Source organism: Sceloporus occidentalis, unplaced genomic scaffold (genome assembly GCF_023333645.1).
Source record: "Sceloporus occidentalis isolate IW3139 unplaced genomic scaffold, rSceOcc1.0.p SCAF_7, whole genome shotgun sequence".
Lineage (NCBI taxonomy): Eukaryota > Metazoa > Chordata > Lepidosauria > Squamata > Phrynosomatidae > Sceloporus > Sceloporus occidentalis.
The window spans coordinates 6,621,788-6,648,166 of record NW_028316987.1 but is presented as its reverse complement, the minus strand read 5'-3'; the positions used below and the strand labels follow the sequence as shown (position 1 = coordinate 6,648,166).

The 26,379-nt window shown below is 43.0% G+C and overlaps 1 protein-coding gene across 2 annotated transcripts; it reads right to left on the bottom strand.

Annotated features, from left to right (window-relative positions):
* On the bottom strand, positions 1-26,160 carry SOCS7 (suppressor of cytokine signaling 7). Of its 2 annotated transcripts, XM_089531784.1 has the most exons (10): positions 25,156-26,160; positions 17,187-17,251; positions 16,028-16,132; positions 14,259-14,363; positions 9,771-9,901; positions 8,821-8,989; positions 8,198-8,326; positions 6,959-7,094; positions 2,738-2,896; positions 1-2,089 (listed from the first exon to the last, which is right to left on the bottom strand). In XM_089531784.1, the coding sequence occupies exons 1-9, from the start codon at positions 26,076-26,078 to the stop codon at positions 2,776-2,778; spliced, it is 1,884 nt and encodes a 627-aa protein (XP_089387910.1). In that variant the 5' UTR covers positions 26,079-26,160; the 3' UTR covers positions 1-2,089; positions 2,738-2,775. The 2 variants fall into 2 exon arrangements, with proteins under 2 accessions (XP_089387910.1, XP_089387911.1); XM_089531785.1 differs by lacking the exon at positions 14,259-14,363.
* Between the last annotated feature and the right edge of the window lie 219 nt (positions 26,161-26,379).

The window sequence follows — 26,379 nt, the reverse complement described above, 5'->3', positions numbered from 1 at the left end:
GGATTCTTAGGATGCATGCATCATTTAAACAGAATACCTCCAAAGAGACCCGAAGCAGCTTTATTTTGACAGTCTGTAACAGGCCACCAATACCTTCATCAGTTCACATCTAATACAATGGTCTCAGCTGACTGGGGAACTGGTAGGAGATGATAGACCATAGGGGAAGGGCTCAACTTCAGCAGGTCAATGCATTTCTAATTCACTCTTTTAACAATTTAAAAAACGTACCAAAATGAGCAATGGAAGAGAAGCTTCTTTGGGGTAGAGTAGAACATGGATGTGGTTGTCCAAGCAGTAAATACAGAAACAGTTCAGAAGTAAGCTTTTCATAATCAAATAGTGAGCAAAATAAAGAGTGAGCATGACAGGGAGCTGTCTGATTCCAAAATTTGATTCTACCCTGGAATGCACAAGGTACTATATAAGGAGAAGAGATGTCTAACTTCCTTAGAACCTATTGATTTTGGGGAGAGAAAAAAAGATTCTATCATGGGGGAAACTCTCGGGGGGGGGGGGGCTACTAACTATTCATTTAACTCTTTTAAAGATAATTTCAAAGTCAGTTCTCCACAACTTTGACAGCTCAATTTACTCTATCCAGTGTGTAGGAAGTAAACCTATAGAAGTTGAGGCTGAAACCAATGTAAACGGTTTGGAAAGAGACTATGACAAAAGCTTCACAAATATATTACTAAGAATAAATAATAATAAAGATATTGTCTTAATAAGTAAGATATCACAGCTTTTAAAAAAATCCACTAAGAAACGTAAGCCAAGTAAACTTCATCTTGAGATGGAAGAGGCTTTTAAGACTCACAAAAAAAGAGAGATACCTCTTGGACAATCACTGCAGTTTGGTATATGGGTGTGTGGAGGGGGGTCATTTTCTTTTGCTATGATAAAACTTTGTTTTGTTGTTATAGTAGACAAATAAGTTGAACACAATGTTTCTTCACTGACACATTCAGCAGATTCCTCAGTAAGGTTGGTTACAGGTGCTCTCCTTTAAAAATGCTTTGTTTTCTTTTGCAAGCAGGGAAGAGATCATGAATGACTGCTCCCAACTTTTGTTCTTTCATTTCCACTCTCACATTGGGATGGGGCTAAGGTGCTTCAGAAATCTGCTTCCTCTCATTAAGAGAGTTCAAGAGCTATTTCCTTCCACTGGTCAAGCCTCCACTCTGCTTGTCCAATAGGGCATCCTGACTTCCACTTCTTGGGAGCAACACGGTGAAAGCTGATTTACAACACCAAGATCAGCTTCAGGTGCCCACTGTGCATTTTACCTCTGCTTGATGGGTTTACCAATACATTTATAACCACCATCTCTTGCACGGCATCCCAGTGTTCAGGAGATGGGGGGGGGGGGGGGAGAGAGACAAATGGCTATCTATTATTCAACTGGCTAACATCATCTGCAGCAGAACGGGTCCATAACGTTAAATACGTTCTATAGACATTTGAACAAAGGCAACAACATTTTTTTACATCTGGCTGAATTCCCACTGCTTTACCCTTCTGCTCCCCACAACTTTCCTTGAGCTGTAGCACAGCTGACTGTTCTCACTGCCTGCCTCCCTCCTCCCAACTCCACATGTTGTATATGGCTCAGACTTGCCCTGCAAAAGCAGCCTTCCCCAACAGAATCACTGGACTAAAAACCCAGTTTTGCTTATTTAAATCTCAGGAATCTGCTGCACATACTCACCCTTCCCAAGCTTTCCCTCCCCCAAATACCAACAGGTAAACAAAAGGTGAAACTGGCTTGCTATTTTCCATGCCACAAAAAAGGGGGAGAGGGTGGAGGGGAAGCACCAAAAATAGAAATTTAACAAGAAAAATAACATTCTCCATTCTTCCAGGAGCTTGTAGTCCAGCTTCAGAAGATTCCAACATCTTTATGGAAACTTTTTTTTTTTGGGGGGGGGGGGGGAATCATGGCTCCCATTTTTCAGTGCACAGCTGTGCTTCTTCTCGAGTGTCCTGGATCCTCTCCTGAGACTCAGAGACAGCCAGGAAGCAAGCAAATGCCAGGAGTCCACTTCAATGCAGCCTCTATAGCTACACGATACTGGTGACCAAATTCCTAATGGGAAGAGGAGATAAAAACAAGGCAAATTTATACCACTAAACTACTTTTTGCAAATCTAAGAGGGACTGGAGCATAGGGTTGTGTGTATTTCTCTGGAGCATAGGGTTGTGTGTATTTCTCTGGAGTTCAAATGCAAAGTTTGCTTCTGAGTACAGACATTTCTCAAGCTTTCTACTTTAAATTGCAAAATGCAGATTTGTAGCCTACATGAAACTTATAAAACACATAGGCAGTAGGTGGAAAAGTACCATTTGGGACTACAACTCTCCAAATCCCTTCCCCACCACATCCACAACCAGTCTGAGTGTATACAGAGTAATTCCTAAGTAAGCCAGTATGACAATACTCATTCTGGACTCTGAGAAAACCTTCCAATGGTCAAGATATTAGGGTTCAGACCTCTGCTCTTGCTGCCCAGTGGGAGAAGTAAAAAAATCAGCTGTCCTCTCTATCTCTAATGGTAGGGCCAAGGTGAACAGCCATAGCAAAGGTGAAAAGCCATTCTAGAAACTGAAGAAGCATCTCCTAATGCCAGAAATGAGGAACTTCTGAAGCTGCTCATTGCTGGGCTTAAGGGGTAGGACCAGAATCCCACTTTTAAGTCAAGCCTCTAGTCTCTGTATACAATAAAATATAGGTTACCATTGGTGACAACAGCAAGGTATGGGTGGGGCCTCTCATTACGTTGAACTGTCTGCCTCTTGCTTCTGTTTGGAGACAAGCTGAGCCTCTTTCAGTGAGAGATACACCTCCTCCTGGGGGTCATAGTAGTAAAACTTGCGGATGTACGAGATCAGAGGCCTGGATAAATAGAAAACGAAAGGGTAACATCCAAAAAGACTTTAGAGGCACAATGGAATAGAATGGAAGTCAATTTCAAAACAAACAACAAGGTTTTAAGTTCTCTCTTTATTTCTTCTATTTAGGCCAGTAGGTAAAAATTAAAGAGTTGTTACAGCAAATGCACAATTTCAAGAGGCTGTTTGCACTCATGGAATGGATTGTACCATTACCATCTTTTTAAATAAAGGAGAAGGACAACAATAGAAAAATAGACATATGTGAAAAGAAATCTAGAAAACTGGCTCCATTGCAGACTGAATTTTTAGATGATTCTCAGGTCCAAAGTCTGAAAAGTGAAATACCCACATAGCATGGGGCAGTCCTCCTGGAGAGAGTCAACGTGGCCTAGTGGTTTGGGTGTTGGACTACGACTCTGGAGACCAGGGTCTGAATCCCTACTTAGCCATGAAACCCACTGGGTGACCTTGGATAAGTTACACTCTCTCAGCCTCAGAGGATGGCAGTGGCATATGCTCTCTGATGAAATTTGCAAAAAAAAAAAACCATGATAGGTTCACCTCAGGTCACCATAAATGGCAAACAATTTGAAAGCACATAATAACTACGTCCTCTGGGCCCCATCACCCCTTCCCTCCAACATCACACTTCCTGACTCTTTACCTAGTTTGTTGCTTTCAACAAAGTCGCCTCTCCTCCTCTTCCAGATAACTGTTTCCAGTGCAGATGGAGAATCTCAGGGCCCTACGGTTCAAGTTCAGCCTGCCTAGAGTCTCAATGTCCTTTTCAGAATTCCCAGGTGACCCTACTCTATGGTAGGGTCGTCATAAATCAGAGTTAACTTGAAGGCACATGACAACTCTTGCCATTATAAACTGCCTGCCTCCAGTCTCATTATTCAGAGAAAGTTGGGATATAAATAAAATAATAATAAATATCTTTCTTAGCTGCTGCAAGTAAGAACTTTAAGTGAACGTATGTTGATCCTATCCTTGTATCTTTTGCCTCACTCACCACTGGATTGTGGCCTCTGAAATTCAATTTGGACCTATTTGAAAAAGGTTCCTCACCTTTATTTCACAGCTCCTACTAGGCCCAAGCACTAAGCCATTTATTCCCCCATGCACCAGGCAAATTCACTTTCTCCATTCCTCACAGTGATGAACTGTCAACATTCAACATAACCTATACCTTTTGACATAATGTGGTTGTAAACCTTCTGCTGACACAACAGCAGTTTGAAATGTCCTGGAGTGCAGGCACAGGGAAGGAGGAGCTCGCATGAAATTGTTCTAGCCTCAGGCCTTTCCAGACAGTTTGCAGCACAACAAAATGCATGCCATTTACTCATCTGTAGAAACCACCAGATGTTTTCCCTCAAGCAAGCAGTTTGCTTCAGGCACTATCCCATTACTCAGAACTGCAAACTGTACATGCATCAGTGCTTGGGAAAAGATTCTTTTCCCCGTGCCATTTGATGTGGAGCTTTTTGTCTGCAATGCAGCTATGCCAAGTGTGGTGGCTACATGTACTTGATTATTTTAAACCTGATGCTTTGTACTTTTAATGTCTATTGGAAAGAATCATATTTGGGGAGTGATACAAACATTTTGATATCTGATCTGATCTGCCTGATCCACACAGGCAACTTCATCCTTGACTGTCTTCAGTCACTGAGTAACACTGTATGTGTAAACCAAACCAAGCAAGATAGGTGCATAGTGAATAGTGCTGAATAGCGGAAAAGTAAAAATGTATCTTGTTATTTTCTTTCCCTCCAGAAAATGGCACAGGGAGTAGAATTTAATTTCATACCATGCAGCCCCAACTCTAGGATACTAGAAGTCAGAACCTATGTTCTGCATCTCTCCCAACAAAGGGACACATGGAAGCTTATAGCAAGGTTAAAACAAGCCATAATTAAATGACTGATAATTCCAAAGTTTTTTAAAAAAACTATCAAATTAGCTATCATCTAATTTTAGACTACCATGCTGTGAGGGCCTGATATGAGTTGTAGGCCAAAACACCTGGAGAGCCTAAATTTAATCACTTCTGTTTTAGAGATAAAGACTTGTTTTTGCCTTCTGTGCCTCCTTGCCATCCCACAACTGCCATCTAGATTCCATAAGCCACAGCTGGGCAACTATGGAAGACTTATGGGCCAATTTTCTGATCCTGGAAATCTCTGGTGGCTTCATAGACTGCCCAAAATGCAAAAAAGGAAAAAAAGGGGGGAGGAAGAGGAAAAGTTGCTAGAAGTATGTTATGTAGCCTGGCAGGAGTAGGGACTGTAGCCTATTGAAAAATTGAATCGTCATTCCTAGAAACGTAACTTTTTTAATGCACAGAGAAACCATTGTCTGGCGAATCTGAAGCCACCATGCCACTGTACTCTCCCACTACCATAGGTACTGTATATACTTATGTGTGAGTCTAGAAATTTTAGTCCAAAAATTGACCCCCAACGCCTGGGTCAATTTATCCATGGGTCAACGTAAGTACTCTAATTGCTGTACCTTAACACTTATCAAAAAAAAAAAAGGAACCATCACGTCTGAGACCAGTGGCAAAAGGCAAGAGCTTAGTCCATCCTGGAATAAACTAAAAGAAGCACTAATCCTCTCTATGTTAAACCACTGCAATGCCTTTTTTAATGTCTGAGAAGGAAAATAGCAGTGTGCAAAATTTGCATCCTTTGTTACATGCCCCTAAGTTTTACTCTCAACATATACAGGAAATCCATAACTTTGGCGGGATACATACCGCCATTTAGTACGTATAGAATACGTACTAGGGTTAGGAAGGGGCGGTGCTTCCGCACCCCCCTAACCCTAGTACGTATTCTATACGTACAAGATGGCGGCGCCCCTTCCACATGGGCGCCGCCATCTTTGCGTATCGGACGCTGAGCGTCCGTACGCGTCGCGCCGCTTGTGACGTAGCGAGCGCGCCCCTGGCGCCTCGCTACGTCGCAAACGCGACGGTAAAAGAAGCTCCATTTTGGAGCTTCTTTTTCGGTCCGCGCGGGAGTCGGGCCGTCTGAAGGCTCCGGCTCCCCCGCGGACCTACTGGCGGCGGTATGTACCCCGCCTTTGGCCCCAAAACCTGACCTCAACTTATACATGAGACTGACTTATAGTCAAGTATATACAGTACAGTACTTGTAATTTTGCAATATCTTAACAAGCTTCTGCATAAGACAAGCCCTCCTCCTGACCACCATCTTGACGGGGAGAGAAGCAGGCCAGCAACAACAGGCCTCTGCCTGCTAAGAAGACAAGCCCTCTTCCCGACCACCATCTTGAGGGGGAGAGAAGCAGGCCAGCAACAACAGGCCTCTGCCTGCTAAGAAGACAAGCCCTCTTCCCGACCACCATCTTGAGGGGGAGAGAAGCAGGCCAGCAACAACAGGCCTCTGCCTGGTAAGAAGACAAGCCCTCCTCCCAACCACCATCTTGCTTGTCTTAATTGCATGTTGTTCGATGTTTATTGTTTTTTGTAAGGTTATTTTTATGATGTGTAACTTTTAAACGATTTTGTGAACCGCTTTGATCACCTCGGAAAAGCGGTATAAAAATAAAGCATATTATTATTATTATTATTGTTATTATATAAAAACACTCCATTGTTTCTGGCCCATATTCCCAACTGAAACGCATCTGATGGTCAAGGTGGTTAGAGCACTGGAAAGACTGACATTGGTTCAAATCCCTCACTTGGATATGAAGGTCATTAGTAGTCTAAGCTACCTCACAGGACTGTGATGATAAAAATGGGGAGTAAGACCATTTGTGCTATTTCAAGCTCCATAGAAGGAAGATGGGATAGACAAGTAATGTCATTTCCACTATCAGGAATAATGAAACAACAGCAGAGAGATTCCTTTAGTCCAAGCTGGGAATCATGCAGCCCTCCAGATGTTGTTAGACTGCAACACCCAACAGCCCTAGCCAGCAGAGCCAATGGTGAGGAACGGTGGGAGTTGCAGTCTAACAACATCTGAAGGGTTGCATGATTTCCACAGTGTTCCTTAAAAAAAAAGGACATGGCAGAACTTACTTGGGGAGTGGCAGCTCTGGAATGTGATCGATGCGGACCAGCTGCCTTATCCGGAAGCGGCAGAGATGCTGTAGCGATTTTACATTGCTGAACCTAGAGACTGGATAGAGGAGCTGGACGGGGGTTGGAGGGAGACCTGCAAAAAAAGATTTAAAAAGAATATAAGTAGTAGAGACAGCTTAGAGGGAGAGACAGAAACAGCAGCCATTAAGATATATAATTATCAGGAGCCTAGGGCAAAGTGAGTGCAAGAAACCACTGTAGCTGACTCCCTGCACTGGACATTTCTGCATTTGGAAGCCTGCTGTCTTGGCCAACCTGTATTAGCCTCTGACGCAGAAGTAACCCCATGTATTCCCAGGTTAGGAGTGTACTGTGTGAAGAACTCTCTGCCTCTGTACCTGCTTCACAGTGAAACACTGGATATTCTGGCTATTTTGGAGTGCAGCCCAGGATTTTCTTACGTGCACCCAAGCACCTGATGAAAGAGAAACCAGCTCCGTCATCACTCTGCCAAAAAGTCCCTTACCCCTACCTTTTTGGAGTAAAGTCTTTGAAGCACATTTTTTTCAAAGGGGATCATTATGCCTAATTGGTAGGGTGAGATATGGAAGCAAGTATTGATAAAAGAGTTTTGGGTGGGGGGAGAGCAGAATGAAGAGTGAAGTTTACTTGTTTCCCTTGGGGGAAACATACAGGATGGCATCCTGTTGGTGACATACACAGGCATAAGCTGTGCTATACATAGAGCGTGATTTTGTTGGACAATGTGAGTTGATCACATCCAACTGATGGTGGTGTAAATGGAGCAATGCATTTGGGACCACTGCATGTGGGATAGCATATTAAAGTACAAAGCAAGTGAATGCACATTGCTTCTACACACACCCTGTGTGCACTGGAATTGCACAACAGGTTACCAGCCATGCATCTTAACCATTTATCCACATACATTGCACGATGGTGGTAATTGATACAGGGAGCTGCTTCATGGCAGATATTTATATTATGCTGAGCAATGTAGGATCTAGGCCATTAAGTTCATTATTGTTGATTTGCTTTGAGCAAGTAGGCCAGGGAAAAGACTTCTGTCCGTCAGAGGGGTGGGGAACTTGCAGCCTTCTAGATGCTCTTGAACTGACACAGAGCAGCAGAGCCCCAAAATAACTAGATACTGTTTTGCATGCTTGTCTAATTAATCCCACACCCACACAACATTATCACAATACTACCACACACCTGGAACTCTGGATCGCAAGAAGTACAGGAACTTCCCGTTTTTGGAGTGCATGATGGCACGCTTGATGAACTCCACCACAGACTGGCAGCGGTCCTCAAACTTGGGGTGGCACCAAAGACTGAAGGTTCCTGAGCCAAGAAACCAGAGAGGGGAAGTGAGTAGAGAAGTTTTTGCACATGCTGATTACATATGCACCTATCAAAATAAAGGCAATTAGCACAGACTGGTGGGTAGAATACTGACTCTGGGTCCCACCTAGCACACTCCATTTTGTTATCTGAAGCAGAGCAGCACATGGTGCCTCACATTCACCCAAAATGAATATTACCCAAACACAGACAAATCATATATTCTAACATATGGCAGAAAATCCTACAAGCCCCTTTCCCCATCCCTGGCAGTAGAAGTAAGATGGCAGCAAGATAAGTAATGATTTGCTGCCTTTTCAATCACTTGTCAGATATGCTACCTGAAGAGTCCAACTCACTCTGCCTAACAGTAGGGCTGGCCCAGCCTTGGGAGACTGACATTCAAGATTCTTCCCTCTCACTTCAGTTCAACCCTCAGTGAGGCAAACAGGGAACTTCCTAAGTCTGTGTGCATGTCTTGCGCCCATGCTCACCTCTGTAGTGTTCCATTCGGGTGTGATGTGTAATACCCTGTGATCGAAAGCTGAGGCTCAGAATGTACCGGGGATCAGAACTATCACGAACCAAAAAAGAGCCATCAGGTTTCCCTTTTAACTTCATTTCAGCATCTTCCCAGTTCATTGGTCCCCAGTACCAACCACACTGTTTTAAACGAAAGGGATTCAAGTTAGACCTCAATAAAAAGATTTTAACTAGAATCTGTTAAGCAAAAACAACATTGGAATGAATCACAATAGGATACAATTTGCTAACAGAATCAACGAGAAAATGTTCCAATCAACTGGATTTAACAGAAATTTTTTAGGCACATGGTTTTACATTCTGCTTCCAAAACTTACTATCTGACTGGACACAGAGAAAACAGAATTGGTAAAATCTACATTGGGCAAAGGTAACTTTAAATAATTCAACACTCAAAGATTCTGGCTTTGTATAACTCATTCCAATCTCACATGGAAGTGTAAGCAAATTTCCAATTTTGGGCACTGAGTAAGAGGACTCAAGCAGTTGTTCACTCACACCGTCATGTTTTGGTCAGTTTCACTGTAGATGGCACAGACACCACTGAAACCATTTATAAACATATGTTCAATTTCATTTATTTAACTTTTCCAGAAGAAAGCCCTCCATTTTCTGAGCAGGTTTTTCTAACTACCCAAGATTTGTTGAGAAGGTACTCCGCAAAAAAAATTTCTATCTCCTTTTTCACAAAAGCATTAGGAATTATCTATTTATGAAATAAGGTATTAATCCAGACTACAGAACAACCAGGCATATATAAACATTCCAAGCAATGTGGTGCTGCCAGTACAATAGATTGATTTCATCTTCTTCACCTTTTTCAGATTACATAATGTCCATAAAGCATCCCCAGAAGGGAACCACAAGTGCCTCTACTAAACATCAAAACACAAGCACTTACTTTTTCTAGCTCCCGCAAACTTGCTGCAAAACTGCTTGAGTCTGGCCGATAGAGGGGGCACTGAAGGTGCTGTGCAGGTTGGCTGTGTACTGCTTCGGGTGCTCTGATTGGGATGATTCTGGGGAACGCATCTGCAAGGGGAGAGAAAAGGCAGTCATCTAAATGTCTCATCAAGGAACAGAAATTATGGAGTTTGGTAGCAGTTGCTAGAAAGGACACTTCTTTCTGTTTTTCTTTCTTTGGTACAGAGAAAGAAGTCAAACCATCCTTCCATTCCATGGTAGACAGAAATTATTAGAAGTATAGACTCTACAGTATTAGAAGTATAGGCTCTATAGTCTTTAGGCTTGGAGGATGTATTTTGTATTCCACTGGAACTTTGAGGTCTAACCAAGCAAACCCAGATCCTTCCCACACTACACAATTATAAGCACTATAATTCTACTGTACTTTAACTGCATAGTTCTATCCTATGGAATCATGAAATCTGAACTTTAGCGGGGGTGTATTTAAAATTCTCAGCCAGAGAGTTCTAGTGCCTTACAAAACCTCTTATGATGCTGTAGGATGCAGCCATGGTGATTAAAATGAAATCACAGTGTTGTAACTGTGTGGTGTGAAAGGGTCCCACAAGAAAATGGCTCAGAAAGGTATATGTAAAACTGTGGAATAAGGTGCCTCTGAGCATGCTTACCCCAGATATATGTTTTCAGTACAGAACTGACATATTATCCTCAGATTCTCCCTAATTTAGGAGGAAAATTAGACTTCTGTTGGTTAACTGAACTTCAGAAACTCTTGCTAGTGTTGCAAATCACCCACAGTTCTAAAAATTGATCCTCATTTACTTTCTGTCCAATTCTGGTCTATAAATAAATAATAAATAAAATAAAAATTTTATTTGTATACCGCCCTTCCATCGATCAGGGCGGTGAACAACACAATAACAATACAGAAACACCATAAAAATACAATACAATCATATTAAAAACAAAATTAAAACACCATCAGCTGATCACCATTGTCATCCGGGGGGGGGGGGGAGACCAGCTGGAACTTCATTCGGAGAATGCAGATTGAAATAAGAAGGTTTTTAGTTCCTTCTTAAACTATAAGCATCTCCTAAATAGAAACTGTACAAAAGAATACAGTTTCATATTCTATACACAGATACTATATCTATAATTTTGTTGCTTCTTCCTAATATTACAACTTAATTATTATACCCATTCTATGTTGACATCCCCCCATGTTTTTTTCCAGATCCTCAGACGTGAGACTTTTAGAGGAAAGAAAGATAACTAGTGGCACAGTGACTAAGACCATCACATTCTTTGAACAATGGAAATGCATTATACAAATGTTTAGAACTATCTATATTAACTGTATTATCCTTTTCTATTAAAAAAATAGTTCTGTACAAAACCCAAAGATTTTTGCAGCTCAAAGTCTAAAATGCAATTAATATTAATACAATAATATCAAAATGATTTTGATTTTAACAGCAACATTAAAATTATATCTGCATCTAATATTGGGAAATTCACAAAAAAACAGTCATACAGTCTGCCCTCCCCATACGCAGAGGATCCGTTCCGGACCCCCCCCCCCACGCGCGTATGGGGAAAAGAGTGTCGTATGCTCAAGCCCCATAGGAAATAATGGGGTGTATGCTCAGAGTGGCGCATGGGATGCATGGCACGAGTACGCGCCCCATTATTTCTGCCCGGGCTTGCCTTCCGCATGAGCTCAAAGTCGCGGAAGACAAGCCCACCTATAAGGAGGGCCAACTGTATAAGAGTGCAATTTTTTTTTCACCTGCTGGCTAAAAGACAATCAATATGTCCAATGTCCAAAGGGAGAAATAGAGAACCCCAATGTTTTGACCTACAACTCCCACAATCCCTTATTATCAACTATGTTGGGTAAGCTTCCTAAGCCAAAACATCTGGAAGCCCTGTGGAAAGGCAAGTGTCACCAAGTCCACAGCCTAATGTATCTCATCTCAACAGTGTGGTGGGAGAGCATTCATCAACATATCTCACAAGGATAGTGAGGAGGTGGTGTTCAACTAGACAGGGAAGGGAAGCTGTGGTTGCTTCCAATTCTATGATGGATGGGGAAAGGAAAGTGGCAATTGGAATATATGGGAGAAAGGAAGGAGAAGCCAGATTCTGGGTACTCCCAGTAGTAGCAAGTAGACAAAAGTGAAGTATTAGACACACAGTTTTTCATTTGTCCAAAAGATTGAACCAGGACTGGCTCTACCATTAGGCAGAATTAGGCAGCTCTATCGCAAGCAGTAGATTTTAGTGCTTTGAAAGTGCATCAAGTTGAAGGCTATTTAATTTATTAGTATTATATCTTAACTGCATAGGATGAAGAGCAATAGTTATTAATGTGGATTTGTGGTTGTTATTTTAATTTTTATATGTGACGATGGGAGGGTTAGAGGGTGAGGGGAGACTAGGGAACATTTTTGTTATTATCTATGTATTCGCATTTGGTATGTTGTTACCCACCTTGATCCTCACAAAGGGAGAGGCAGGATATAAATTATTATTTTAATTTTTATTTAGCTATGTTCTGTGTCCTGTGCCAAAACAGTTCCTCTGTCTTTAGGAACTATGCACCTTGCTTTTGGAGGGGTGCTGTCTGCTACTCTGCCTCAAGTAGCAAAATGACTTAGACTCAACTTGGAGAGAAAAGCATGGAGAGAAAAGCTGATTCTGGTGATGAATTCATTAAAGCAGAGTGACTACAAATCAAGCCACTGATTGACAGCTGATTTTAAAAGATGGGGCAGGAAAATATATTATATGTCATCTTAAACTGCAGCTGTTGAAGCCATATCAAGAAGATGATCACACCCAAATATTGGCAGACTTCAGAAAGGAAAATTGCTGTCTATCAATTCTAGAATTTCTTCTAACTGGATACACTATCCCACCAGTATTCCCTGTGTATAGTAACATGTAAATAAACATATACCTCTGTTAAAGCCCACATGGCATACTCATTCAAACGATTCTTATTTCTTTTTGTTTCTATTGATATGGTTTCTAGAGATGGGAAGTCACTATATAAACGTAAGTTCCTGTTAATTCAGAAAGAATAATCCAAACTAAACCTGGAAAAAAAACAGTTAAAATTACAGGAAAGGGAGGGGGGTCTCAATTCTGCAGCTCTTGGGTTGGCCACAAAGAGCAGCAAAGCCATATATCAACTACTTTGAGAACAAACTCTGAATTCAAGATACAGTCTGTCCTCCATATCGGCAGACTTGCCATCCGTGGTTTAAACCATCTACGGACAGCAAGCCCTTGTTTTTCTTAATGGCAGTATATCATATGGCTATGTTAGCAGATACATGACCACCATTGATAAAAATCAGATATAAGCATGCGTGGATTTTGGTATTGGGGGGGGGGGTTCCAGAACAGATCCCCCGTGGATACAAATGTCTGCTGTATACAATCAGCTCGCTGTATCCACAGATGCTTTATCCATGGATTCAACCACGCATAGCTTGAAAACATTCCAAAGCTATATATATTTCAAAAAGCAAACCTTGATTTTGCCATTTTATATAAGGAACACCATTTTACTGCACCATTGTATTTAATGGGTTTTGAGCATCCACAGATTTTGGTATCTACAGTGGGATTCTGAAACCAACCCCCAGTGGATAACAAGGACCCACTGTACAATGTGTGTGCACGTGCGCACACAACCCCACAAATTTCATAGGGATTTTTAATGCAAAATTGATTAGCTTCCAAGTTCAGACAGAATCTGATTCCTTTAGGCCATAACATATACAATACCACTATACTTATATTCATTTAAGTACAGGCTTTTTAGACACATGGGAATTAATTTATTCAAACTTAGCCGCCCATAATTTGTTGCAACTTTAAGTAATGATGTTAAATACAACTAGTTTGTTATAAAGTCAGTGCTGTTAATGTTTTGAGTAACGATTAATCTCTTACAGTAAGATTACTTCCAAGAATAGTTCCGCATTAGTAAGAAAATGGTGAACTCTTTAGAGTACAAACAATCCATCCAAACATTTACAGTTGAAGAAAACCTCACAAATTTTGCTCCTAGCTCAATATTTACGAGTTGCATAAAAGCACCCCAGAGACATTTACAGAAATCACTGCTTCGTACGAGAGAAGACAGACAAGTTACAAAAAGCCTTGAGAGAGGTAAGATGGAAAGAGACGCAGTGGAATCCTGTGCATGTCTTCTAGTCTATACAGGTTCCCTACAGGAAGATGAGCACAAACAGGAGACAGAGGATTAAAAAAAATGGTGTGTGCATAGACTATCACAAATATCTGTGGAGTCGTTTTTTATCTGTCCCATTTATTGCACACCGCCTTGTGCCCAAAAATCCAATAATCAAATTGAGATGCTCAGCTAATTTGAAATATTTACAAAAGAAATTTTGGAAAGCTGAAGGATCAAAGCTAAACTGACCAGGGGCATGTGGTGGAGGTGGCGGAGGCAGAGGAAAAGACTGGAGGGACGATGACCCCATCGGACCCACTAAGACAGATGTAGGCAGTGTCCCACTGATATCGTCTAGAAGAAGAACAAAAAAAATTGAAAGGTCCAAGAGGTATGAAATGCAACCAGGCAAAAAGGCATGCCTTTGCTAGATTTTCTTTTTGAGTTCTTAACAGCCATCTTGGCCTTCTGCAACATTAGTAAAAATGTGTGTACACGTATTCCTGTTGAAAACATATTCACACTTATTTCTTAAATGTGCAGACTACAAAGCATTTGATACTATCAGTATTATGATTAAACACTTTAAGAAAAGTTTTTTTCAAAAAATGTGAACAATGTAACAGTCTCTTTGGACTCTTGGGAGTAACTGTCATGCTTTAATACGAGTAATCATTTCAGATACAGTAGGCACAAAGCTATGGAGATACATTACAAACAAGCACACACATTTATACTGATGTTGCTGAAAAAGGAGGCAGGTGTTCACATAGCAATCTATTCTCTTTCAGAGTATCAGAGCCCATGTCCCTGGAAAGCATGGATCTTGATATGATTAATCCATTTGAGTGAGGGGGAAAAAACTATGCAGAGCAGAAGGGATTTCTTTTTTAAAAGTTACTATGTTTAAAGTACAGCAGGTGCCTACAATACATAGCCTGCTGAGCCAAATGCATCCCACCAGACATACATGGTAGGCAACAGGGAGCTCATTCAACCTCCCATTTTCATCGCCCTTAGAGCAAACTGTTAATCACCTGCTAAACCAAGACACACAAGTGGTTGTTTGCATCTAGCTTAGTAGATAACACACCATAAAGGCCCAACAAACAATACTCTCCAAAGAAATAACTTCTGGGTTTGATCTACATGTAGGGATAGATGTAACAAGAGGTAAAGAACTGCCATCACTTTGCCTCTCTATTCTTCTCCAACTTCTTGATAACATAAAGACACACACAACACTGTTAGTTCCACATGTGTAGCAGCATCAGGTTCAACCAGCCCCCCTGAGTCCTTAGGAGGGCATGAGACTTCCCCCTCAACCCATACTACTGAATTTGAGAAGCAAACTGGAAAAAGCAGTACAATGGTGTGTACTGCAGGGTACAGCATGCAGCAGGTCCGAGAGAATTGGTCCCTGGACTTGAAGCTGATAAATCTTAATTGGACTATCTTCCCAGTTTAACATGTTTTCTATATATCCTCTAGAGGAGTGTTACTCAAAGTAGTGATCCATGGACCAGTGCTGGTTCACAAGCTACTGGGTGTAGTCCCTCGTGAGTTTGCCTTCAAACCTTAAAAAGATCCACTTTACAAGCAGCCAATGAGGCCCCTAAATACATGTAGGGAGGGGATTTCCCATTTACATACTATTTCATTGTTACTCCCCCATTCCCATAGCGATAAAACTTACTGTAGTCTGATTTTTCCCATCTCAAAGAAGTCCACTTGGTATGAATTAACATTTAATGACAATCACAAACCACAGAGGTTCACTATTTGGGGAACAACACAGGATTGATACGAGTTATGGGGGAACTGTGTGCTTCCGAGAAGGCACACATTGCCCAAGCCATGTTAAATCAAAAACATGGAGAAATCAAAGAGTCCTATCTCTCAAAAATAAAAAATGACACAGTGGTAGATGGAAGAGATAGTCAGAGATAATTCTTTGGGGGACGTTTTAGAAGAAAATGAGAGGTCTGGCCAAAGACAGATGAGAAAGCAAGTTGTACCCAAAAGACTGAGGCTTCGTCGTGGGGGAGGTGGAGGTGTTGGGGGGTGCGGAGACGTTAGACCGCGCTGAGAGATATCCACGTCCACCAGTGACACTGTCTCACCTGAAAAGGAGAAGAAAAATGAAGGATCAGTAGCACAGAAAAATTTGTCAAGCTCCTCCATCCAGCACCCTGAAGGTATTTTGAATGCAAGAAGTTCAGGCTTGAGATCATCTTATGTGGTTGGCCTATTCTGGTCACAGTGAAACATATGCATTATGTGGGGCTTCCCGTGAAGTGTGTTCAGGAACTGCCACTGGTACAAAATGCCAACAGCCAGATGGCTTTCCTGAGTATATTTTTAGGCCGTATGACACTGATCTTAATATCAACTGTGCTGGATGCTGACTTGTTTATTAAAAAGCCATCTTTTTGGTTAAAAGTGGTATGTTCTTATTTGGGTAAATTCCATGTAATCTCATCTGATCCATGCCTTTGCCTTCTTGACCAAGTTACTGAGAAAATATATATCAACCCTCCAGGTGAACTGGATGGTTACAGAATAGATGCTGGAAGAGCTCTCACTTATCCCAGTTACAAATCTTCTTAGTGGCACCTTCTTTACTATCTTTCCACAAGCAGGTAAAACCCTTTTTATTCTGGTAGGCCTTTGATTTTTTTTTTAGAGAAAACAGGCCCTGTATAATGTGCTTGGCTTTTTGTTGTTGTTGTTTAAATTTGTTTTAACAAATTGTATGGCAGTTTAATTGCTTTTTAATTTTTGCATGCATGCTATTAATTTCTAACTATGTTTGTTTTAACTGTTGTCATTAAAAAGGCAGGGAAAAGGAAATTGTAAATTAAGGGAAAGAAATCGAACCAAATAGGTTAGAATAGCCATTCATTCTGCTTCTGGGAATTGGAGGCCCAAATGTGTGGAAGGACAAATGTTGGAAATTACTGCGCTAAAGGAAATGTATGCAGAGAGATATTTCTATATATGCACACACAAAATATCAAAATGCTTGTTTTAAAAAATGAAGAAAGAAAAGAGAACCACTCCAAAAGAGAACAAGTTCCAGACAATAGTTTTACTGTGTTTTATTTAAAGACTCTTGTAGTGGCACATTATGCATGCATTGCTTCTTTTACTGGAGAGATAAGGTTCGCCACTCACCTGTGAAGAGGGGACCAAAAGCAACGGGAGAAAAGGCACTTTGCGTTCGCATCAATCTTGGTTTTCTATAAAAGACAGACATATGAGCCTGTAAATAAGACAATTCTGGGTGCCTGTTAATCCCAAAAAAGTCTCAGTTCTTCACTCCCACATCCCACGAGTCTCTGCCTTACACCTACCACAAGGAGAACCACAATTTTGACAAAGGGCTGTTTATGCTAGTTTGTAAATGATTTCAAAAATGATGGTAAAGCCAGGATATAACTAAGTAACTAAGTACCAATTAATCCAACTCCTTCACATGTGCCCAATGCAGAGTGAACAAGTGTAATTCTTACTCTTAGATATGTCACACATACTCTAAAAATAACTGCTTTGGCTGCAAGATTGAAGTGTGCTACTGATTTAATTCAGAAAAAAGCTTGCCTCAGCTATCCAAGTTTTGAGTCTTAATTACGCTTCCAATTCCTCATTTTAGGAACTAAAATACAATTAAATTCCCAATCTTCCCAAAAGTGGTTATTAATCTCAGCACTAGAAAAATATAAGGAATTGCTAATTTCCAAGGTAAAACAGTGGCTGCACCCAAACTGCAGAAATAATCCAGTTCGACACCATTTTAACTGCCATGGCTCAGTACCATGGAATTCTAGTTTGTTGTAGCTCCAGAGCCCTCTGGCAGAAAAGGCTAGATGTCTCATAAAAATACAGTTCCCAGAATTACATAGCATTGAGCCATGGCAGTTAGTGGTATGAAATTGAATTATTTCTGCAGTGTGGATGTAGTCAGTGGCATCTTTCAAGAGCACTGGCACCCCAATATTCTTCTCCTTATAGTGTGAATTTTAATTTCTGAGTAAAACTGATTACTATATAAAGAAGTGAAAATCTGCTCTAGCCCAAGAGATTTTATTGTCTACAGCAAATGGTACCACTAGCTCCACACGGCTAGTACCTAGAGGAGCTGCCAAAGGCATGGCTTTATTCTTTCTCTTGATGGAGCTAACCCCCACCACCAACCTGGATTTGTTACTAGAGCCTCACCTCCCTGTTTTCAGCTTAACCATCCATGGTGAAACACAATCCTCTCTATAGTTTATGGGGCCTAAAGACCCTAGAGGCACCAGATCCTGTCTTATTTTGGAAACTAAGCGGCGTCAGCACTGGTTAGTACTTGGATGGGAGGCTGCCAACAAATACCAGGTGCTGTAGGCTGTATTTCAGAGGAAGGAACAGACAAAACCACCTCTGAGTATTCCTTGCCTAAGAAAACCCTATGAAAGTCATTTTTTGTGACTGGTATATACAATGAAAAACTTGGAAAAGGGGATGGAGAACGGTCATCTGCTTAATATAGCAGGATGTTTTTAGGACAAGAAGCTAACAGACTTGGCAAGGCTACAATGGACTGACAATCTGTAGGGCTTGGAGATGCCTGAAGTCATGTCATGCTGAGGAAAAAGAGAATAAAATAGAATTTACAACCATCAAGAAGCCAAGAAGTTTATTTCAATAGAAGTGAGTTGCATTGCATTTTTCAGACTAACAAATGTATTTCAATGTCATATTTCCTGGATTGCAATCCACTTCCTCAAATATATCTGGGGAAGTGGACTGTAATCTGCAAGTGCTCATGGTAAAATAAATCTGTTCACCTCAAAGAGGTCATAATATTCTATTTTGCTAGAGTAGATTAACATAGCTACTCCTTTGAAAACTATCTCAAGAAACTTCATTTGACCACTAAAGATTATCAGAACAAAATGCCATATAAATTCTGTGTGGAATATTCTATAGCAGAACCTTCAGAATTAATCTTTCCATCAAAAGACAAAGTAACAAACAGTACAACTAGAAACATACCCATTTTGGTGAAAACACACTTTAGTGAAAATAGTATTAAGAGTGGCCTTGGACCAACCTCAAATTGGGGAGCACCAGCAGAACTAAAGCCATCATGTCAGTGCACTGAAGCTCACTCCAAATCAGTAGACTTTACTTGCTTTGCAAAGCTGAGAGAAATATTAAGTAAGATATGTGCTGTTGTGCTCATGTGAATGTGGCTGTTAGTTTTTTATGTAGTTAAGGATGCTGTCCTAATATCTATTTGAAACTGCTGGCAAATTACAACCTATTTTGTTTCATTTTCCTCTATTTGCCAGCATTTTAAATAAATGTTAAATGAATGGTGCTTCAGCTGGAAATCTGTGTTCATTGTCTTATTCGCTTTCACACACACAGTGGTCCCAGTCCATCCATCCGTCCTGAGGCTAAATGTGTAACACTATCTCCCCTGCAACTTGGCTTTCAGTTTCAAACATCTCTTTCCTAGTCCTTTCTCCCTGCCCCATTCATTACCACCACCACCCATTTTCTAAGAATGTAAGACTTCATACACACACCCCTTTCAAACCTGAGTATCCGATTATAGAAATTGCACTAAGCAAGGTGGGCATCTGTGTGCCTCTAGATGTTTTTAGCCTTCAGTTTCCATCAACCCTACCCAGCATAGCCAATGGTAAGGAATCATGGGAGCCGCAGTTCAAAACATTAGGATGACTATGAGTGAACCTAGAGAGCCAACATGGGGTGGTGATCTGAGTGTCTGAATATACACAGATGGGGAACCTCAGCCCCAGAGGTTAAATGTGGCCATTGGGATTCCCAAGATGGTGACACTTCCTTCCCAGTAACACCATAATTTGTTACTCCTCCTTACTCCTGAGGTTTCATTACTGGCATTTATTCTAAAATGTACTATAGTGATTTGAGTGAAAGACAAGGACTCAGAGACCAGGGTTCAAATCCCTGATCAGCCATGGAACCCCACTGGGTGACCATGGGCAGGGCACATACTCTCAGCCTCAGTTGGCAGTGGCAAACCCCTTATGAATAAATATTGGCTGCATCCGCACTGCAAAAATAATCCAGCTTGACACCACTTCTATGGCCATGGCTCAATGCTATGGAATTCTGGGAACTGTAGTTTGTTGTGGCACCAAAGATGTCTGACAGAGAAACTAAATATCTCACAAAACTATGATTCCCAGAATTCTAGAGCATTGAGCCATAGCAGTTAAAGCGGTGTCAAATTGGGATTATTTCTGCAGTGTGGATGCAGCCCTTGCTAAGGAAACTCTAGGACTGGGTTGTAAGTCAGAATTGACTTGAAAGCATGTAACAATAGAACAAAACAAAACCAAGTCACCTAAACAGCCATAGTTCCAAACCCAGGAAACCAATTGACTTACAACTCTATGAATTAACACTGGGCAAAGATGCCATGGATACATATTAATTCATTCAGTGGTAAGAACTGAAATATTAATTCCTATCATTTTTCCTATTAATCATAACTACTGCTACTAAAAAGATATCAAGGTTAGCTCCTGAGAGCATCTATAAATACTGTTACTACCCTCTCACCTTCCAACATATTTGTAAACCAAGTAGTTGGTTAGTACATTAATATGTTACCTTTCTTCCAAGCTATATGCTCATGATTTCCTAGTGTACACACAGAGGTAGTTAGTACCGATCCAGGTAGAGTAGATCACCATTTGCTTAGCTACAGCAGGTAGTTTTATTATGTCTTTTTAGACCATTCCCACGAGTCACTACAAAATCAGATTCAATCACCAAAATCTCCAGCTGACATGTTTCTCAGATAGCCAGGAGTTGGGTGGCCCTCCTATATGTTGCTGGACTGCAATGCTTAGCCTCAGCCAGCACAGTCCAATATGAGGAATCATGAGAGCTGAAGTCCAAAACATGTAAAGGGCTGCAGAGTAGCCCAATTCCTACAGTCTTTCTCAGTGTGGTGGACTCCAGACATTTTGGCTTACAACTCCTATCAGCCTCTACTACTGATGTTGCTGCTGGCTAGGGCTGACAGATGTTATAATCCAAAACACCCAGGGGTACCACACTGGCAAAGGCCTCTGCATATCTTCCCTTCACTTTTCAAGAATGTATGTAACAAATGATAAAGCCACCCAAACCAGCTTTCCATTGACCCATCTTGCCCAGTACTTTCTATTAGGAATGGCAGGAGCTCTCCAGGGTCCCAAGTCTCACATGACTGAATACTTAATGTAATAGCTCTCGACCTTTGGCCCTCCAGATGTTTTGGACTTTAAGTCCCAGAAGGCCCTGTAAGCATGACTCATGATCAGAGATTTTGGAACCTGAAGCCCAAGACATCTCCACACTCCTAAACGACAGCAGGAACTATTACCAATAAGATGACAGTGTTTTTGAATTCCACTCCAGACAGCCAGACCATGCCATTTAATACCCCAGAAACTATTTTCTTCCTCCAAAAAAACAAAATCCTAACACTTGACAGCTAGGTCTGACATTTCGGTCCTGGAGAATGTGCTCTTAATGCAGTGGACAAGTAAATTTAATCAGAACCATATAAAATGCATTAACCACCTCCCAAAAGGAAAATCCATACTAAGTCCCTTCAGCTTTAATGCCTTCCAGTCACAACTGGATCCATCATACCAGACTGTAGTCTTGAAGAGGCAGCAAAGAAATGCATTAAATTAAAAAAAAACCAAGCAAATAAAAGAGAATCCATCCTTTGCTGTATTGTTCGGTAGTAATTAAGAACAGTAAAGCCACTAGTCACTGTTAATCTCCCTGTTTTCAACTATTCAATAATGCATGGAATCCTTAGGGCAACAAGTGTGGGGAGACGCCATGCTTTCGGGACCTAGTGTGTATTTTTTTTTCCAAATCCACCAACTCAAGTCAAGTGGAAATAGTGATTCAACCAACAGACCTATGCCAAAATTAAGAAAAAGAGTGTTTCCAAATACGGGCTCATCCCAACAATTTGTGATCTTTGCTGGCAGGTCTTTCATACAAAAACACACCTGGTTCTCTTTTACTCACAAGGAGGTAAATGCTTTATAGCTGTTGTCTTGGCTAGATACCCGGGAATCAGAAACCCATGTTGATCACCTGCAGATTTTCAATTGCTCCTGATCTATCTGCTGTCCACCCAAGGTACTTGACACCAGATAATCCTGTCTGCGGTAAAGGCTTCTCAGTACCTCAAGAGAGAATCTAATCAGATCCCTTTAGTCTTCCACCAGAAGCCCTTTTACACAACACAATGACAACCCATGATTTCAGTTTAACGATCATGGCTACACCCTATGGAATCCTGGGGTAGGTATAGGTAGTTTGGTGAGGCACTAGAGCTCCCTGGCTCAGAATTAAATGCTAAGACTCCATAAAATGTAACCGAGATAGTTGAAGAGGAGTCATAACGCTATAACTATAGAGTGTAAATAGGCCCCAGAACCTACAACAGAAATGATGAATGCGTCCAGCCCTACAGAGGTTGCTGGGCAGCACATCCCCATGATTTCAAAACCTGTGAGTAGGGAGCAAAACAGATTGGCACAATACTGGGGCATGGTGTTTAAATGATGCACGCCCCCTTCTCCAACACCAAGCCAGTGTCACACTGCCCACCTGACCAGATAGCGGGCAGTCTTGCGATGCTCTGGAGGCATGGCGTTTATAAGACACATGAGCGCTGAAAAGCCAACATTATGGTGGAAAAGCCACTTCTTTTTAGGCTGGAAAAACACAGGATTGGGGCTGTGGCATGTGGTTGCTGCGGCCCTGATCTGGTGATCAAAGGGGTGATATCAAGCCACCCTTTTATGGGCCATCTGTACCAGCCCTATGTTGGCCAGGGCTGAGGGAAACTGCAATCCAGCAACATCTGGAAGTTCACCAGTTCTCCATTACAGATGACCAACTTTCAGATTCTTAGTGGCAAATCTTCCTAAGCAGTGCACACCTTCTAGGCTTCAAACACAGACTTTCAGGCTTCCACTATAAGAATACTAGATATGAGAGCTTGGAGATTAGACCAAATAACCCAATAAGGGCAGCCATGAAAGTACTTGAAGAAGTGCTAAGTGTATACAACTGAGCACTACAATTAAAATTGTCCAGGCCATCTTGTTCGCCATCATCAAGTACAGAAGTGAGAGCTGGACAGTGAAGAAAGCTGACAGAAAGAAAATAAACTCATTTGAGCTGGTCTGCGGGAGAAGAGTACTGAGAATACCGTGGGCAGCCAAAAAGACAAACAAATTGGTCCTTGAATAAGTGAAGCCAGAACACTCCCTGGAAGCCAAGATGATGAAAGTGAGAAAGTAGACCTTTACACTTAGGTCAATACTTAAAGGACAGTTTAGACTCTTGCCTTTCACAAGGGAATAGTTCCCTTCTTTTTTATTAAAGTACACTGACTCATGGATGTCAACTCAGTTTTTTGGGTCAACTTTTTGACTAAAATTTCTAGACGCATACATGAGTATCTACAGTACATAGTTTTGTGTGGGGTTTTCTTGTTATGTGGCCATGTTCTAGAAGAGTTTGTATAACCTGAAAAAAACCACAAAAAACTATGGATGCTGGCCATGAAAGCCTTCGACTTTATATCTAAAGTACATTTCTGGATAGGACTAGAGTTCAGATTGTCATTCCAAAACCCCTTTTCCAAACATAGCCCCAAAGAAACCCCAGAGGCTCACCATGCCCAGGGTAAGCAGGTGTCCTAACCATAAAGGAGGACAAAGCATCGTAAAACGTAGGACCCTCTAGAAAAATGTATGGCATGGCCAAACAAAAGGTGGAAATACTCAAAGAAATATAAACCCATGCTTCTTAGTCCTGCTCCAAATTGACGTTCCTCCTGAACAGAAGAATGAAATGCGGGGAGGGTGACTGGATGTCCTAATCGCAAAGGAGGACAGGGGACGGTAAAATGTGGGACCCTCAAGAAAAGCTGCAGGACGTGACCAAAGAAAAGCTAAAACAATCAAAAGAAATGTAGATTCATGCTGGACAGAAAGTTGAAATGTAGGACAGGTCTTGGAAGAGGAAGGTGTCTGGCCTCCCTGGCTAAAGGAACATACTGTATACACTCGACTATAAGTCCACCTCATGTATAAGTCGAGGGCAGCTTTTGAGGCCAAAATTATGGATTCTGATATGACCCTTGGATAAGCCGAGCGTAAAACCTAGGGGCATGTAATGTAGGATGTAAAGGACGAAGGAAAGGAAAGCAATGCCAAAGAACTAACAACATTCCAGCAGGCATAACTATTTGTACTCATACTAAAGGCTGGATGGATGAGAGAGTAGGAGGTCAGTGCTTCCAGGGCACATTAAACGTTTCACCAGGAGATAGTTTGTTTATAGTCATCCTCCATAGTTGGTGCTTGCGGATTTGATTAATATGTCCTCTCTAGGAATATCTAGGTCCCCCAAAGCAACTCTATGGTCAACTTTAACTGAAAGATGCACTGAAAGACCTAGAGATTCCTAGAGAACTCTCTGCTAGGCCTTTGTAGCTCCTCCAGCAGAAGTCTATGGTCAGTGTCTGTCACAGAGCTGCACTGGAGGACCTGGAGATTCCTAGAGCTGTCCCCTCAGGTAAAAACATGGTGTTTTTGTTATTTGTGGTTGTCCCATATTCACAGGTTTAAATATTTGAAGGGATGTCATATTGAGGAGGGAGCAAGCTTGTTTTCTGCTGCTCCAGAGAACAGGACCAGAAACAATGGATAGGAGCTACAGGTAAAGCGATTCCACCTCAACATTAGGAGGAACTTCCTGACAGTCAGGGCTGTTCGACAGTGGAACACACTCCTTCCTCGGAGAGTGGTGGAGTCTCCCTCCTTGGAGGTCTTTAAGCAGAGGCTGGATGGCCATCTGTCAATGGGGATGCTTTGACTGAGTTCCTGCATGGCAGAATGGGGTTGGACTGGATGGCCCTTAGAGGCTCTTCCAACTCTATGGGCCACCCAGTCCAACCCCCTTCTGCCATGTAGGAACTCTCAATCAAAGCATCCCCATGGACAGATGGCCATCCAGCCTCTGTTCAAAGACCCGGCCTACCTCCCCAAGGGGCCTCCATACTCCCCTGCCTTACCTGCCCGAGTCTTGCTCCCGGCCTCCAGGGAAAGAGACGTCGGGGAGGCTCCCTGCCGTGCCAGCCTTGCCTGGGTGGGCCCCTCCGGGCAAGGGCTCCTTCTGGCGCCGGGGTCCGTTGGGGGCGGCTGGGCTGCCGGAGGAGGCTCCGCTGCAGCTCTTGGTGCGGAAGAGGCGGCTGAGGCGCACCTTGAGGGAGCCTTTCCTCGAAGGGGCGGCGGAGGGGCGGCGGAGGAGGACGATGGGGGCCGGGGGCGGCGAGGCGGGCTGGGCGGCCTCCACCGCCGCCTCTCCTTCTTCCTCGTCGTCCTCCTCCTCCTCATCGGGGCCGAGGGCTTCGAGGACGAGGAGGGCGTCGCTGGTCTCCTCCCCGGAGGCCAAGGCCGGCGGAGGGCCCAAGCAGGGGCACTTCCCCGCCTCGGAGGGCCCTTGGCGGAGCCCCAAGGCGGCCAGCTGCAGCTCCAAGCCGGCCCCGGGCGGGAAGAGGAGCCCTCCGGCCGCCCCGCTCCAGCACCGAGGGCCTCCGTGGCGGGAGCAGAGCAGCTCCGAGGGCTGCGTCGGAGGAGGCGGCGGCGGAGGCGGCTGGGGAGGCTGCATCGGAGGTGGCAACCCAGAGGAGGCCGAGGAGGACTGCTCCTCTCCCGGGCGGAAGACTAAGAGCTGCGAGCCCCGCAAGCCGCGCTCCCCGGCAACGACAGCAGCCTCCCCGACGCCGCCCCCGGCCGAGGATGGCTCGGCCCCGCCGTAGCCCAAGAGGCGGCTCAGGACGCGGTACGAGGCCGCGGCCGCTGCGACGGCCTCTCCGCCTCCTCCTCCTCCTCCTCCAGGTTCGGCTGCAGCTGTTGAGGCCGCCGCCGCCGCCGCTCCTCCTCCTCCTCCTCCTCCGGGCCTCTGCATGGCGCTACGGGAAGCGGTGCATGGCATGGAGGAAAAGCCGCCTGGACCGCTCCAGAGCTAAGGGCTCTTTCACTCTCTCCCTTCCACTCGCCTCGCCTGGCTCTGGCCACGCCCCCCGACTTCCCCTTCCGGTGACGCTGCGGACGCCAAAGGGAACGGCCACGCCCCCATTGGGCGTCCGTAGCGTCACCTGCAATTAAGCCCCGCCCACTCCTCTTCTCTTTTCCCTCACTTTCTCTCCCTGCTGTTATTCCCCAAGCCACGCCCCTGGTCCCGCCCCTTTTCACCAAAACCACGCCTACTCTCCTTGGATGCCACGCCCTCTGGG

What these genes read in the sequence shown, in the direction of transcription:
- SOCS7 (XM_089531784.1), bottom strand. Translation starts at nt 26,078, where the DNA reads ATGCCATGCACCGCTTCCCGTAGCGCCATGCAGAGGCCCGGAGGAGGA. An exon ending in ACCTCCACCACATGCCCCTG is followed by an intron (nt 9,902 to 14,258) that starts GTCAGTTTAGCT and finishes CTCCCCTTGCAG; the next exon opens with ATGCGTTCCCCAGAATCATC. An exon ending in CTTGCGATCCAGAGTTCCAG is followed by an intron (nt 7,095 to 8,197) that starts GTGTGTGGTAGT and finishes CTTTTTTTGCAG; the next exon opens with GTCTCCCTCCAACCCCCGTC.